General features: G+C 40.8%; 1 protein-coding gene across 5 annotated transcripts in view; it reads right to left on the bottom strand.

Moving 5' to 3' along the window:
• The window catches only part of LOC109626039 (membrane-associated phosphatidylinositol transfer protein 2), a 75,848-nt gene that overhangs the window by 18,693 nt on the left and 40,523 nt on the right, over positions 1-16,632 (bottom strand). For all 5 annotated transcript variants that reach the window (XM_069513370.1, XM_069513374.1, XM_069513373.1 and 2 more), the window contains 4 exons: positions 6,086-6,300; positions 5,136-5,257; positions 4,154-4,387; positions 272-610 (listed from right to left, as the gene is read on the bottom strand). In XM_069513370.1, the coding sequence (XP_069369471.1) occupies positions 272-610; positions 4,154-4,387; positions 5,136-5,257; positions 6,086-6,300 (910 nt within the window). The remainder of the gene's footprint in view (positions 1-271; positions 611-4,153; positions 4,388-5,135; positions 5,258-6,085; positions 6,301-16,632) is intronic.

The raw sequence follows: 16,632 nt of genomic DNA, 5'->3' as shown, positions 1-16,632 counted from the left end.
GTGAGCCATTACATAGAAAAAACAACTCCACCTTCTGCGTATAACAATGCGTGTGTATGATCTGACCCTTACCTAAAGATTATATGAAAAACATATAGAAAACTAAAAAATCATCTATATGCAAAGTAAGATATCCTGAAACACCAAGATATCCTGTTCAATGACTGTGTTGTGTAAACAATTTTTTGTTGAAAATAGTTTTAATAATATCTGATTCTGAACACATTCATATTATAATTATTAATCTTAGCATTAGGCAAGTCCCCCTCACCTCCTCTCTTAGATGACCTATTGGATGATCTAGAGGATGTTGACCACTGCTTGGTGAGCTCCCCTCGTGACTCCAGTGACTCCCCCAGCTTCCCTGCTCCTCCCTCTGCCTCTGCACTGGCTCCCACAGCCTCAGCTCCCTGCTGCTGGTCCTGGCTGACAGCAGAGCCATTGGTCTCCGCTCCCCCCTCCTCGCTGAGGCTGTAGTGGGCCATCTTCTTAGCCAACGCCAGCTGGGTCTCCAGCTCCAGCTGCCTTATGTCCTCGATGGTCAGGCCGTACCACTCGTCCTGCCAGCACCACGCCTGCCGGTGGGCACGGACCATCACTTTACGCAGACCTGGAAGGAAAGCCACACAGTTTCATCAGCATGTAATTTAATTTGAAAAGGAACAAATCATGTTCCTGGGACATAAATCATTTAAGTGGATTAACCTTGAAAAGTATGAAGTTATGGCTGGTGAATACAGAATGTATCCTCAGATTCTCAGGTAAGAGCTCAGAGTCAGGTAACTCTGGATGCTGGTTAGCAGATAACACATAACAATAAATAGTACTTGGAATTAAATAAGTTGATCCCCAACAGGTTCTGTACATTGAAATATAAGAAGCCTATTAATGCACTCACTGCTGCTCAAAGAACTAAAATGAAGAATTCAATGTATTTTCTTTCTTTCTTTTTTTCTTTCTACTGTTTCTTACTGTTGTGAGCATGTGGCAATGATAAGGGAGAGATTCCAGTATGAATCGTATGATCAGTGATGACCTCATCAACCGTAAGAGAACACTGCTCAAAGAAAGGCTGTAAAACTGGAGCACACAACAGGATTTTGGAAAGAAAAAAAAACAGGGAAATTGTTTAAAGTTGAATACATTCCCATTGTAGTTCACTGCGTCAGTTGTGGTATTGAACACAGATGCAAGATACAAGAATGCATTAAAGTCTACGGAGCCCCCTTGGTGAAAAAATATTATTGCGTGGCCACGAGTTATTAAGACGTGGGAATGAGATGAGATGACCCCAATATGTTTCTTATGATTAGTGATTGTAAATGTTTCCACCACAGTGTGGCCTCCCTCAGAGTCACAGTAGTTGTGTCAATCCTTCCGAGGCTGCATCTCAAGACAGATTGCATCACAGAACCTAGTCCCATTTTGAAGGCTCCTTCAAAAACAGTTGACAAATGCGTCCTCTCATCCCTGAGAAACAGAGGCTTCGACAGGTGGATCCTTCCCAGCCTAACCTGTCCCAGGATTCATTGCGTTGCAGTGACAAACCATTTTTCAGAGGTCCAACAATTGAGTATCATGCCTCAACTCAACTGAACAGTACAGAAAACCAAGAGGCATTAAAACTTTCTCGTCATGTCAAACTTCAGCTCTGTTACTAGGCAACAGCCAAAAAGGGGCAGGACAAGCTGGTGACCTCGTTCACTGATCATCATCCTCTGAAGACCAGACTGTTTTATTTCAGTTCAGCGTTCATGGTCTACACAGCCCGTGAAGACTCCCTCCATCCAAAGGATGCAGCCCCTGAATTGAGACACAGCGAGTGTGTGTCAAACCCCTTAGTGAGGCTACATCTTGGGATTAAATGTAACATTCTCGCCCTTGTCTTGACAGCACAAAACGGATTTGTATTTTGTAGGCATGCAATATTTAGACGTGACCATTTAGTCATACCATTCCCATACCTTAATAACTTTTTGGGGACACACATTGATATTTTCTCCACCACTGTCAACAGGGGGGGCTCCGTAAAAGAACAAAACTAATGTGAGAGAAAGCTGCCTCTGTCTTGTCAAATGAGATTAAATTCTCATCAATGTCTCCCTTCTGATGAACTAAACAAGCACCAGCTGCTTATAAAACCCAGGAACCCCTCAAGCAGCTCATAATTAAAACATCCAACCTGGCTATAAAAGCCACTATTAGCAAACAGAGAGGGCCATTATATTAGTATCCAGTAAAAGAACTACCAGCACATGGTGAAATTGAGCATGAAAGTGGAAATTGCTGAATAGCTCATTAACAAAGCTTGAATCATCTGAAGTATACAACCAGCAGACCCTTTCAGCACAGTTTATTTGGTAGCTGATAATATTCATGAGTCGAGCTTGATGAGGTGTGGTCCACGACTGAAAGCATAGAGCATAAAAACAAAGGAAAAGTTCCAAGGAAGCGCAAGGGCTTAAAGGTTCAGTGTGTAGAATTCAGTGACATCTAGAGGTGAAGTTGCATGTTGCAGCTGAATACTCCTCATCTCACCCTCCCCTCCCAAACACGAAAGAGAACTTGTGGTGGCTTTCAGCTGTCATGAAAACTCATTCACTTTTATTTTGTCCAGTTTGGACGACAATAAAAAAAACATGGCGGCCTCCACAGAGAGGACCCCCCCTCCATGTAAATATAACGTTTTTAAATATAAAGAGCTCATTCTATGGTAAAGAAAACAACAATTCATACAATTTAGATGAAACACACCAGTAAAAACATCACTAGGATTATTTTATATTCAATTTCTGCCAAAACTCTCTGTCACCTAAATCTTACACACTGAACCTTTAAGTGGCAACGGGGAGTGTCAGGGAGAAGAAAACACATTTTGGAGATGGAGATCATGTGGATTGGACCGCAGAGTGAAGACAGAACAGCTGCTGCTTCATTAGTCTGGAAGGAGATGCTGTGAGCGAGTAGGCTGAGGCCTGTCAGGGTGTATAAACAGTGTCACATCACAGCAGCGGAAGAGAAACAGCCCAACACTGGCAGGCAAATGAATCCAGAGTGCTGCGTTATCTCAGGGAAGCAGCCACTTCTCTCTGCTACTGCCTCTCAGACACTTCCTACACTTTTCCAGCCATTTCTCCACTGTTTTTATTTACCATCATCTTCACCTGTTTCCTCACACTCACCATTTCTTTTTCAGTACCCCCCTCACTGTTTCATATAGCAACACACACACAGCAAAGTCTTAAATAGACAATATTCACATGGCAGCCATGATGTCAGCACATGATGTGCTGCTGGGATTTAAACGTCATATACACAAAGAGAATCTGACAAACTAGTTTCATTTCACTGAACAGACATTGGGTATAAAGTGTGGAGAGAGAAATGTTTCCAAATTAAACAGCATCTGTGACGTGATACGATGGGAAAGACATTTTAATTCTGAGCTATCAATGCTCCTCTAGGAGACAATTATTTAAGCCTGGAAGTAAAATGCACTGGAATCGAGTTTGTAATGTCATGATGCATCCCAACAGCTCAATCCAATGATTAAATGATATTTGAATATTATTTTCCTGACTTTTAATTTTCATGCCTTACATTTGTATCTTTGTAGTTTGAACTTTTAGGATTGTTTAATGATAACATATTGGCAGCAATTCCCCAACTATCTAGGGTAATTTCTACATTTTCCAAGGTTAGCACAGGCTTTTGATTTTATCTCTTACCCTACAGCGTTGTTTTATTCAAAGCTTGCAGAAATATTTCCCAAAAGTTATTTTTATTTGATTGATTCTTGGCTTCTCACTGAGAGTCATTATTTGCCTGGGTTATTTCCAGCTTTCTCTATTGTTCACTGACTACCCATGATTATTCTGAATCTTTCATTATTTTTAATGCTTCCATGAAGTTTTTATTATTTTAATTTGTAATTGCATTTTTATGTTGTTCATCTTTGATCATTCATGTTTTTTTTTACATATAACATAAAGCACTTTAAATAACATACTTAACCTAACCTTAAAACATGTCTTCACCTTTAAATTAAATTAATTGTCCCCATAAAGAAGACAGGTCCCCATGATGTGTGTGTAAACAGATTCAGGTCCCCACAACATGAGTCACACCTGGACCACACACACACCATACCTACCCACGTCATGTATGAAGCGTTCGATCTTGGACTGCATGCCCCAGTATCTGAATTCCACTTTGCAGAGCTTGTAGGCACACATGACGGGGTTCTGACCAGGGTCCTGGTTGATCTCCTCGATCCAGTCCTCTGACAGTGGACCCCGTTTGGTCTTGACAGACTGGTACAGTTTCGGGTCTTCCTCCACCAGGTACTCATGAGGAGCGATGTAGTCCTTCACGATGTCTATGGGGTCTAAAAGGCAACATAGAATGATTTAGGAGGGAACGCTGAAGCAGATGTGAGCAGCAGGTTAGAGCACGACAGATGTCACGACGTCCTCACTGAACACCTGCCTCCAGAGGGACGTGTGTGTGTGTGTGTCTCTCTTTTATGTAATCACTCCCTGCAGGGAACATGTGTGGAGCAAACTGCACATGTTGCCTGCACCTCAGTCCATTTTTATATTCAGAGCTCAACACAAACTCCTCTACTCCACAGCCTGAGTTCCTCTGCACCAGGTCGTCTGTTTTTTTCACTGCAAATATCACTGTGTACATCTGATGTCTGATTATGAAGAGATGAAGACCACTCAGCAGAACAATGACGAACACTTGAAGTGTTTAAACTTAAACTTCCTTTATAAATTCTTTTTACACTCATTTTTCATTTTATACACAATCCCACACGCGCACACAGAGGGCTCAACGACATGCACATTTTTGGAGAGAGATGGTAGAGCGATGGGCAGCCCCAGGAGAAGCGCCCTGTGAGCAATTGGGGGGTACGGTGCCTTGCTCAAGGGCACCTCAGCAGTGCCTAGGAGGTGAACTGACACCTCTCCAGCTACCAGTCCACCTTCCATACTTATGGTCCATGCTGGACTTGAACCGGCCACCCATGGTTGCCAAGCCAAATCTTTATGGACTGAGCTACTGCTGCCCCAGCCCCAGATGGCAGGACGGAGTGAGGGAGTTCTCAGTGTGCATGATGATCTGCTTACCTACAGTCCTCTGTCTCTTTTCAGCAGAGGACAGATTGAAGACGTCCCCTTGGTTTCCAGTATCTGGTTTATAATACGTCTCAATGTCGATAGAGAATTTTTCTACAAAGGGACAGGTATACCTGCGAAACAAAAAGAGATGTTAATAAGGAGCTGAAACTAAGGATGTACCTCTGGCCTCCATCAGTTTGGCATTTTGTGGTAATATAAATGCAATATAGCTGGAGGAACACAGAAGATTTGGTCTATTATTCAGCATATCTTATGAATATAGTTCACATTTATAATGAAACTGACAGGAAACAGTGTGTATACACAAGTATCCTCAGTACGCACATCGTCTTTGCCAACATGAGTGCTAGGGATCTACCTAGGACATAAAAAGTTGTGAAATCTGGCACAAAGTTGACAGCAGTGTGTGCAGAAAAGGTGATTTTCCAGCTGCATATAAATAAATGGCTCTCTCAGCAATATGCTGCAATAAGCAGAAGTTTTATCAGTTATTAAATGTATGAATCTAAGAGCCACATGATGGAAACCATTAAAAATGGTTTATTACAAAAAGGCCAGTCTCTCTACTTTTAGATGATGCCTACATATCACTCAATGCAATTTTTTTTACATGGAGCAAAGGTTTTCCCAAGAAAGATTTAAGTGTCTGTATTCTGAAAGTCGGAACACTTTTGCAATAACGTGGTACTTTCCAAATTAAAATCTGCACGCTGAGTCATTTTACACTTAAACTTGGGCAGTCGGAGTCTCAGACCACCGCTCGAATTTATATCAGAGGGAAATTAAAGTACCAACTATTGAGTGTGAGCTAAGAGATTCATCCCATTCATCCACTTTAAGACCATCTTATGTTAGAGAGCAGGATTTGTTTTTGCTCTTATATTTAACTTAAGATCAGTGGCAAGATAAACACAGGTCCACTGTTTGTGTCGTCTCACCGGGTTCTTGTATAGGGGTAGGCATTCCAGGACTCCTCCTCCACTCGGAGGGCAGCTTGAGGCAGGATGGCACAGAACCAGGACGGGATGTGTTTCCCGATGTGGTAGACCTTGTGCGTGTACTGGCCCGAGCCCCCTGGGCCGTCCTCATAAGGCTTGTTCTCCAGGATCTCCACGCCACTGCCCTCGCCGCAGCTCTCCTCTCTGCTCTTTTTCTGTGGGGGGACAGGAGAGTGGGAGGATGGGGATTTAGGGTATGCTTAGATTTATCAGAAAGCAAAACACAGAACTGTGATAGTACTACTGTATTCTGTCTGTGGTGGAAGACTGAGCTCAATTATTTAAACTCAAAAGTGTTTACTATGCAAGTAAATGGCTTCTGTGTTCCATAAATATATCATTAGATTATTATTATTACATTCTAACCATTTTATTTAATTGTAATCTGAACTGGATAAATGCAGTGCAGTAAACAAACCAATATAAGCTGATGAACGCGGTGGTAATTGTACTTATAAAGTAAATGTACATATAGTTACTAGCACAGGTGAGCCAGGTGACCATCTAGTTCATCTCTCACTTATATCTAATTAAGTATGGTTGAGAGTAGGGGTGTAACGATTCATCTACTACATCGATGTATCGATTTATATTCCTACGATCCAACTACATCGATCTGTGCTCGGCAAGTTGGCCTTCAGGAAGACATATATCGATCTAACATCGTTTTAAAAAGTAATCAATCGGTTGTATCGATACTAGGAAACGCATTGGATTTAAGTCAGACTTTACATGGATGTGTTTTTTTTTAGCACTTTTAATGATAAAGGTGTTAAAAGTTACTCAATTCAGTCTGCCTGTCTGTGACCTCATCGCCACGCACCGGCAGCAGCGCAAATATCAAAACATAGTATGATGGCGGCGAGCGAGAGATTATCAAGCCACCATTGCGGTCCAGTGTGTGGAAACACTTTGGCTTTTGCAAAGACGATGATGAGATGTTCTAAATAAGTCGCTCGCTGTTTGTAGGATATGTAAAGGTCAAGTAAAGTACCACGGCAACGCCTCAAGTGCCATGGGATTTCATCACACAACACTGACGGTCCAAGCACCTCTAGAAGCATTCCCGCTGCAGCAGCATGGCAAGGGGAAGTCAGCTCTGCAGAAGCCTCAGGCCTTGCCAGCATGTTTAGTCAGAGACTAAATATATAAATATAATGGATATAAACATGTTTATATCCAAAATGTATACCTGATTCCCTTACAAGAAACAACAGGATCTAAGAAACTTCACCTGCACTGTCCACTATCCAGGTATTTATTTCAGTCACACTGGTTGAATCTCTGGCTAAAAAGTTACTGAATCGATTTCAAGTCACTGAATCGTTTCAGATCGTATCGTTCTTAATGAACCAATTTCGTCCTTGAATCGTATTGACAACCACGAATCGTGATACGAATCGAATCATTGTTAAAACGAATCATTACACCCCTAGTTGAGAGGCATTTTAATGCAAATGTGTCTCCCGATGTGTCCTCCCGGCCTTATCCACACTCAGCCTTCAACACACATCCACCCATCCTTCTTTCCTATCACTACTTAAAACCAATGAAACCCATGCCACCCTTACACAGCACTCCCATTTCTTATTCAGATGAACTTAATGAAATCCACTTCCATCACAGAGCTGGAGGCAGAGTGATGGGCGAGGAGGAAATCAAGCTGTCACATAGAAAAAGAGCTTTTCTATTATCATATTTTATTTTTCACTCTTTGAAATCATCATAATTCCTCCACAGCTCACCCACCCTCTCGTTTCCCTCTACTTTCTTTAAATAATCCAAACTCTTCACTTTGACTGTTGGGTTAGGATTCGCTGCACAGAGGAAGTAAAAAGCAATGATTTCTCTTTCTGTCCTGCATGTAACATCCTGTAATAAAAGGCAGCATATGGCTCAACTCCACAGAACCTGTAAGACTGAGCTGTGCATTAAGCCTGTTGCTCCACAGGATCTTGGGATTACAGCATCAGTTTATAAACACACTCCATCTCCTCAAGAGGCTCTGCATTTAGCCGTCTGTAATCCACCGTACAGAAAAAATGGAGGGTGCATATAGTTGATAAATGAAGCTGGTAATACTATTAAACTCCTCCAGTATCTGACGTACATCCTTTAAAGGTTTAAGTCAATTGAGAAAGGTGTAGAATAAATATTTTTGGATAAAATCATAAAAAACTCAATACATTGTACAGAGAATAAACACATCATATCTTCATGATGGCAATAAACATTGAAACAGACAATAACACTATCATCCATCATCAGGATATGTACCACAGTCCTTTAAGACAGCTGTACTCAAACCACCCTGGACCTGGATGTTTTAGCAAACTACAACAACTTGTGTCTGTCCTTGTCCTGTTAGACCTTAGTGAAGCATTCAACACTACTGATCATCACATTTTATTACAGAGACTAGAACAGTTAATTGGCAATAAAGGAACCACCCTAAAGAGTCATCTGTGTGCACCAAAGTTTTATATATATGCTTCCACTAGGAACATTGTCAGGACACACTTGGTAAATGTCTACTTCTATGTGGATGACATTGTTATACCTATCAATAAAACCAGAGCAGTGTAATCAATTAACTACACAATTAACTATCACAGAGGTTCTAATACTCTGCCCTAAACGTCTTAGAAATACATTATCCAATGATATAGCTGCTCTAGATGACCTTGCGTCCAGTGAGACGGTCAGGAATCTGGGAGTTATCTCTGATCCCTTTTTTTCCTTTGATTCTCACTTAAAACACATTTCTAGGACCGCCTTCTTTCACTTAGGTAACACCTCAAAAATCAGACATGTCCTGTCGCCAAAAGTGCATAAAAAAAGGTCCATGCCTTTGTCCAGACATCCAGACTTGATTATTGTAATTCCTTATTATCAGGCTGCAGCAGTAATTCGTTAAAGACTCTGCAGCTTGTCCAGAATGCTGCAGCACGTGTTCTGACATTTCTCCTCTATTAGCTTCACTACACTGACTCAGCTTTGTCTTGGACCTGCTCTCAGTTATGCTGCTATAGGTCTAGAATGTTTGGGGACACATAATACATGGAGCTTCTCTTTCCTCTTCTCCCTCCTTACCACATTAATGTCTCGTCAATACCTGTTACTGACTTGACTTCCTCTCTGGAATCCTAGTGCTATATCGTTTGCAGATCCAGGACCGGCTCTGTGGCCACATTGTGGATCATGATGGTGGATCGTGAGTCAGAGATCATGATCGTATTTTCGGGTGCTGTATCATGTTGGCAGCTGCTCGTGGATAGTTGTGGTGGATCATGATCGTGTTGACAGCTGATTGTGGATCATGATGGTGGATCCCGATAGTGTCAGCGGATCATGACAATGGAATGTAGATTATGGTGGAATCTGATTGTGGACTATTGTTTTCGCTAAGACTGCTTGATGTACAATATGCCTACTCACATACTCTACCATTACTGACAATAACTCCGGAATTAATTTACTTCCCATCATGTTACAAACTGTTTCTTCTAATCATTGTATTTTTCTGACCGCCCATCCTGGGAGAGGGATCGCTCCCATGTGGCTCTCTCCGAGGTTTCTACGTTCTTTTCCACTGTTCCACTGTTTCCAAGTTTTTTTTTTGTTTTTCCTTACTCTTGTTGAGGGTAGAGGGCAGAGGATGCCACACCTTGTTAAAGCCTATGAGACAAATTGTGATTTGTGAATATAGGCTATAGAAATTACATTTGATTTCATATTATTTGAAATCTATCTCTGTGTAGAAGCCTGCAAATAATGTTCCTAAATATAAAAAAAATATATATATATTGTTTTTCATTTAAGAGGTAACTTTAGATCCAGCCAAAAATAATCTTAACAGATGCTGAACCAAAGTTATATGTCCATTTTTCACGTAAAAATGGAGAATGAAGCCTGTAGTTGTGCCTTTGTGTGGACAACACTTTAGAGCCTGAGCCACAAAGGCTGAACCGGTTCTGTGTCAACAGCTGTTGCGGTGATATGAAAATCCCAGGATGCTTTACACAGATAGAATCAATAGACGAAGCTTCTCTGTGAGCTTTCAAACAATGAATAATTTGACAAGGCTGTGTGAAGATTAGGTCTGATACGAACCAAAACACACTGAAACAAGAGCTATCAAGGCCAGAGCAAAGTGAGGATCTGACAGTGAGTGGAAAACTGCACCACGATGGAAAATCTCCCATCAGCCCTGGATTTAAACTGCAATAGCCCGAATGGAGAACAGTGACAGATCTGAGGGGCCTGGAGGTGGAACAAGGGATGATGGGTTAATGTCATATTACAGGGTGTGAGTCAATGCAGTGCTTTATGAGCAAATGAAAAAAGAAATTAACTGGCATCCAGTGAGAAAAGTGGATTAATTCCCTGGTGGTAACGCCCAGAAAATTACCACCCTGATGTTGTATACCACCGCCAACCAGTGCTGTTTCAGTCTACATATCTTTTTCACTGTGACGATTGAAATCTAATCAGTTTTTCTTTGAGTCCAAGTGACAACTGGTCATAATCTGAAATTCTCTAATGTCAGACTTGAGATATAATGTTTAACAGGCCAAAACATGTTTTGTGAGGTCACCATGACCTTTGCCCTCCAAATTCTATTCAATAAATGTGTGAGTCTAAGTAAATATTTGAGTCTAATTTGAAAGGATTGTCTCAAGGCACAGATCGCTCTCGCACAAGACAAAAAAAGGGAAACCCATCGCATTCTCTAACCTGCCGTTCTGCTTTCCATCAAACATTCACTGGACTGTCTTGGGGTCAGATCCCTGGACCTCTGACCTTGAATCGAACTCTCTGATACCAGTTTGCACATTTAAAATATTAACTATTAACCTTTTTTAATTGCTTTCTTCCTCAGAAATGTGTCTTCTGCATCAGAAATTGTTAAATTAAAACTTAACAGCCATATATTGTTGAAGATGTGTTTCTACTAGGTTTCAGTCACCAGTCGGCCCAAAATCACACTCATAATAAAACCTGGTGCTCGATATATAAACGGCCCAATGACCTGCAATTTGAATGAATTGATGAAACCTTAAACCTTTGTTTGCATGGGCTACTCAATTATAATCTTGTTGTTGAGTCAGTGTAAATACTGTCTGGCGACTACACTGTAGACACTGTATTCTGGTATAGAACAGATGATTGAAAAGGTATTACATTTCTTCCATTGTAATGTGCTGCTGGTGGACCGAACAGCACGATGTGAATGCAAATCATCGTGATCTTTATTAACAGCTAGAGTGGAGAGCTTGGGGGTCAAGAGCGAGAGCTGAGATTGAACACGGAGCTCTCTCTCCTGAAGACTTTAGGGAGGTGATATCAGTAATGAAGGTCAGAGGAGGCAAACAGCTGGAAAATTGCTGTAATCTAGCAGGTAATGTAATTTAGGTGAGGAGCTGAGGGTCTAAAATTACCCTCCTCGTGACTGAGCCCCTTCTGCTGCGGCACATGGACGATCTGTATTAATGACACAAATCTCAGAGCCCAAGGCAAAGAGCTCAAGTGTCAATTATACAGCAATACCCCAGGGACCTTGATGGAGTTTAAGGGTCTTCATGAAAGCAACACAAGTCGGTTTAAATTATCCTCTTACACAACACTCCAAACTTTCAAAGAAAACCAAGACAGATGTATTAAGGCTAAAGATTGTAGTGTTAAACTTCAGACCTGCAGTGAGCAGTGTTACTGAATACGCCACGTTAATAATATCACCTTCAATTCCCCATCTGCTGCTAAACTCCTGTCTCATGCAAAAAAAAGTGGAAGCATTGCTAAACCAAGGATGCTGCATCTGCAACAGTGCAAATACACACACACACCGTCAGGCTGTTCTTATGGTAGAGATGTTCTCATACCAATTTCCAGTGCATATACTTTCCATATATAATCCAATTGCGTTTCAGCCACAACCAAGTACCGATCTAATACCATTTACTTGATATCTTTAAAAGAAACAGCTGTATGTTGCTAACCCTGTATGGAAACTATGATTACATGATGGAACTCCGCCTGCTACCCCTAGAAATTGAAGTCTTAAAGTCCACGTTGCTATTTTACATCTGGGACTCTCCAACGTGAAATCGCTGACATTTTAGCGAGCTCTGGCTAATGCTATACTAACGGAAAACACATCTTCTTCACCATTCTATAAATAGTTCTAGCCAGTGGCAGAACACCACAACTGCTATTCTGGAGAAGCAAAGAAAATCCAGTTTTATCTGGGTGAAACTAATATACTTTATAGACGTGGTATAGATTTGAGTACTTGCCGATCCAGCATTTTCAGACTATTGGAGGCTTCTCCAATGCTAGTGTCGGTACTGGAACATCTCTGGTTCTTGGGCATGTTGTTGTTATTAATATATTCCTGTTACAGCAATAAAAATAAATAGTCAATAAAGTTAATTATACATTAGGTGTTGCACTGTGCTGTGCTTAATTTCACTTAACAAGGTTTATGGCTTTGTCCTTTATTAAATGCAGTGCACTGATATTGGTGCTGGAGCTGCATTATTTTTCAGGTATGTTGATTTTAAAGTCAATTTTGACTTTATGATGGATGAGATGAAAATTGAGCTTATTAGCAAAGTTATTACAACTCATCCTGTGCAAAATTTCACAGCAATTTATCAAATAGTGTTCTAGAGATATTTCACAGTGACAAAAACACAACTGTCCACCTCTTGGTGGAGCTGCAGGAAAAGGGAAGGAACCACCAGACTCAGTTCATCTAGCAGATCTAGCAATGCTGAATTAACGAATCACTGGTTGAGAGGTTGAATCAATTGAGTAAGGACACAAGTTCAAGGAAAATGAATGTTTTAAAAGACTTGCAAGTTTGCGTTTCTTGGCTTGAATAAGAAGAACAACTGAAGTTTATTCGAAAATATGCATGTGAATTAATATCCTAGCCCCAGTGAATATTAAGCAAGTTCGGGGTCTCTGAATAATTTCCCACTAGTGCAGTGCCTGTTCTCTTATCGTGTGTTAATGCCCCAGAGCTGCTTCAGAATTAGTCCTGTCATTAGTGAGTCCTTCTTTAAACTTTTGTATTGTTTGTGTGCTGGACGTTGTGTGCAGAGCTTTAAACAGTCTATGGTGCAGAGAGAAGTTGGAAAACTTTGTGTTCCTCCTACCTGGTTTATCTGCAATTCGATTTTTATAATGAATAAAATAATAAATTGATAATAAAAATACTTTTCCGCTGAACAACTAATTATATCAGCTCTAGTCTAAAGGCAAACATAATGTATGATAGTTGATATTTATTTGGGTTCAAGTGAAAAGGTTCTTTCAAAGAAATTCCTTCTGTTTTTCTGTGGTTACAACCATACGACATAATTGTTTCATAGGAAATTACTGTGAAAATACAGAAATAAAGAGGTATCAAAGTATGGGAGTCCTTGAATGAAATGTGAATAGAGTTTAGTGGCTGACCAAATACAGTTTGGTCAAATATGAGTCAGAGGTGGGCTACGATTTCATAAAGAAATCTGAACAAGTGTGAAGAAACCTATGAAAGAGCCTTGTCCAATTTGCACAAAGGGAGATGAGGGTTTCAGTGGCTGACAAGGAAAGAAAAATGAGCAGGAAAAAATGAAGGAAAACAGGGTCCATGTCCAATGTGAGAAATGCTCCGAGGTTGGGCAGACACTCCGAGGACCACGTTTGTGGAATTGTAATGGCTCTGCCTTTGCTGAGGGTCTCATTTCTGCCGCGCCGAGCCAACCCTGAATAATTAATGTGACACCACAAGGTTAGCATAACCCAGTGGTGCACAACTCCCCTCCGCAGGTCCATGTACGGTCTAACTAGAACCACATGCATCAAGCATTATCACCAGCGTCCTTTAGCTCGCAACAGACAACTCATGTTTCACATGTCGGGTCGCTGTTTGAATCAAAATGCAATGAGTACTCACAAAGTACGACAACAACAAAGAGGGCAACATTATAAAAAGGTTTTTTTCAAGTAAATGTAGATGTAAACGTGCAGAAACTATTTCATATTTACTCACACTTGAAATCACACATTAAGTGTGTGTGTGTATGTGTGTGTGTGTTAATTGTGCAGTCCAATCAGCAAGCCATTGGACCGGTATGGCTATTGTCAAAGAAGAAGTACATTTTTTTACTTTCACATGCTAACTAAGGAGAAACAAGCTGCCATTACCAAATATGACATTTGGTGTGATGAATTGTGAAAAAAAAGAGATGCCATCATTTCTCTCTGGTTTGTCGGTCGAGGAAATATCGAAATGGCAAATATGCTGTTGTCACAGCTCGATCAGTTTTCTGTCCATATGACAAGTCCTGGTTTCACTTTTTACATTTATTGCAGGCACAGTGAAAGACAATGGCATTGAGTATGAAGAATGAACTTGTCTGAAGTCTGAAGCATCTTATTCCTCCTCCCTGTACACGATTACCAATGCAGGACAAAGGACAAAGCCCAGCTGAAGGGATGGACATACACTATCCTCTCCTAAAGAAACAGGCAATCAAATATAAACTTTTGATCTTACAATTAGTTCCTAAATTTTATCTCCCCGGTCAAGCTACTTCGGTTCAATTTGTCAAATAACGTCTTCAAGGATAAGATAAGAATAAGGCTGGTGAGTGGTGACATATTTTTATAATCAACAAAACTAATAGTGTGTTAGCCCCTGCTTCAATACTTCAGACCTCCCCAGAATGTGTGTGGCCCAAAGCCTTCTGGGTGCTTCTGAAAACCTAAATCTTTAGAAAGGGTCCCAGTTATTATGATTAAAAAAAAACTAAAATGTTAAACTATTCGAAAAAAAACAGCTTGGAACTGTAATTTCTAGTTTGCGTGCATTTGTTGGGGACTATTTTCAGCAGCAGATTAATCCACAATCGGTGCTCTGTTGAGTATTTGCTGCAGCAGGAGGGTGAATGTGGGAACGTGTTTTTAAAACAGTGGTGCTCTTTAGAAATATGTCCCTCTTTGGATAGACAGCTCTTGTTTGAATAGACTCATGGATCTAATGACACAAATATCATCAGGCTGATGCTTTAACCTCAGTATGTGTTTGCATGTGAATATTGCTTTGAAAGCTATTGTCACCACGAGAACGTTCTCCCCCTCACAGAGAAAAGAGTTCAAACCCTGGCATGTGCTATAACACACTGTAAGGTCTCCCTGTAACTGTGTCCATCTCGTGTACAGTGCATAAGTGATGCGTAACCTAAACTGTAACCATGACAAAATGTCGTCATGGTAATGCCGACTGCACCATCATGTCTTTCCCCTCTCGCTCACTCTCTCTAAGTCTCTCTCTCTCTCTCTCTCTTTCCATATCACAAACAAATGGCAGCTCCTGCCATGCTGCAGCTGATGTCACCGGTTTCCTTGCCAACCTGGCTCTCAGCTGTGACACTGAGCAGGAGGAGGGGTCCAACAGCAGATGCACTATGTGTGTGTGTGTGTGTGTGTGTGAGAGAGAGAGGGTTTCTTCAGTTCTTTTTTGTTTATTGCACTGTGTGAATTGTTAATAGCAATTGATTAAAACAATTATTCTTGTAAAAAAAAATGAATTCCTCAAACTAAAATCTTTATTAATTTTTCACAGCACTGCATAAAGTATGTTTATTTGCATATAACAACATAAGTGTGTGTGTGTGTGTGTGTGTGTGTGTGTGTGTGTGTGCGCGTGTGTGCCTGCGTGCACAACATTGTAAAATGAAACACAGCCCTCAGACGTATGGAGCAACATCTGGTCTGCAGAACAACACTGCCCCTCTGACCCCTCAGCCATGTTCTCCAGCGTTCCAGTTTCAGGTGCACGATGACACCTTAAACTCCTGACCTCCTCCACCCTCACACACACAAACCTGACCTACAGCCTCACGTCAGCACATGACCCACATCGTCTAATGACCCAGAACAACATTCTCCAGCATCCATGTGCTTTACCATTATTAACCAGACTCACACTGACTTCTTGCATCAGATATGTGGTTTGTGATGTACTCATATCTTCCTCAAAAACAAAGCAAGTAAACAATTGAATATTTTTGGTCTACAGGAAGAATTCATCTCACACATTAACAGGTAGAAAAGTCTATAGCAAAAATGTTTTGACACAGACAAGACAGATACACAGCAAAAACATTCTGCTGTTTCTTATACTGTTGTCAAGTACTGGGCCACAGTAAATACAACTAATACAACATTAATAACATTAATAGTTGTCCAGGCTATGGTGTTCAGTGTGCAGTGTTCCGCTCTCTCATATTGGTGACAAAGACATTTGGATATTCAGACACCACTTCCTCGTTGTCAGTGAATGGTTTTATTCTATGTGGGGAAGTAAATAAGGCAGTTTGGCAATATTTCTCTTTATGTCCCTCAGGATTCATGAGCATAGCATAAACATGAATTAAATGTTTACAACACACTGTCATGTGTAATTTCTCCAGTGAATTTTATAATAACTG

Source organism: Paralichthys olivaceus, chromosome 18 (assembly GCF_024713975.1).
Source record: "Paralichthys olivaceus isolate ysfri-2021 chromosome 18, ASM2471397v2, whole genome shotgun sequence".
Lineage (NCBI taxonomy): Eukaryota > Metazoa > Chordata > Actinopteri > Pleuronectiformes > Paralichthyidae > Paralichthys > Paralichthys olivaceus.
This window is presented reverse-complemented; position numbering and strand designations above follow the sequence as displayed.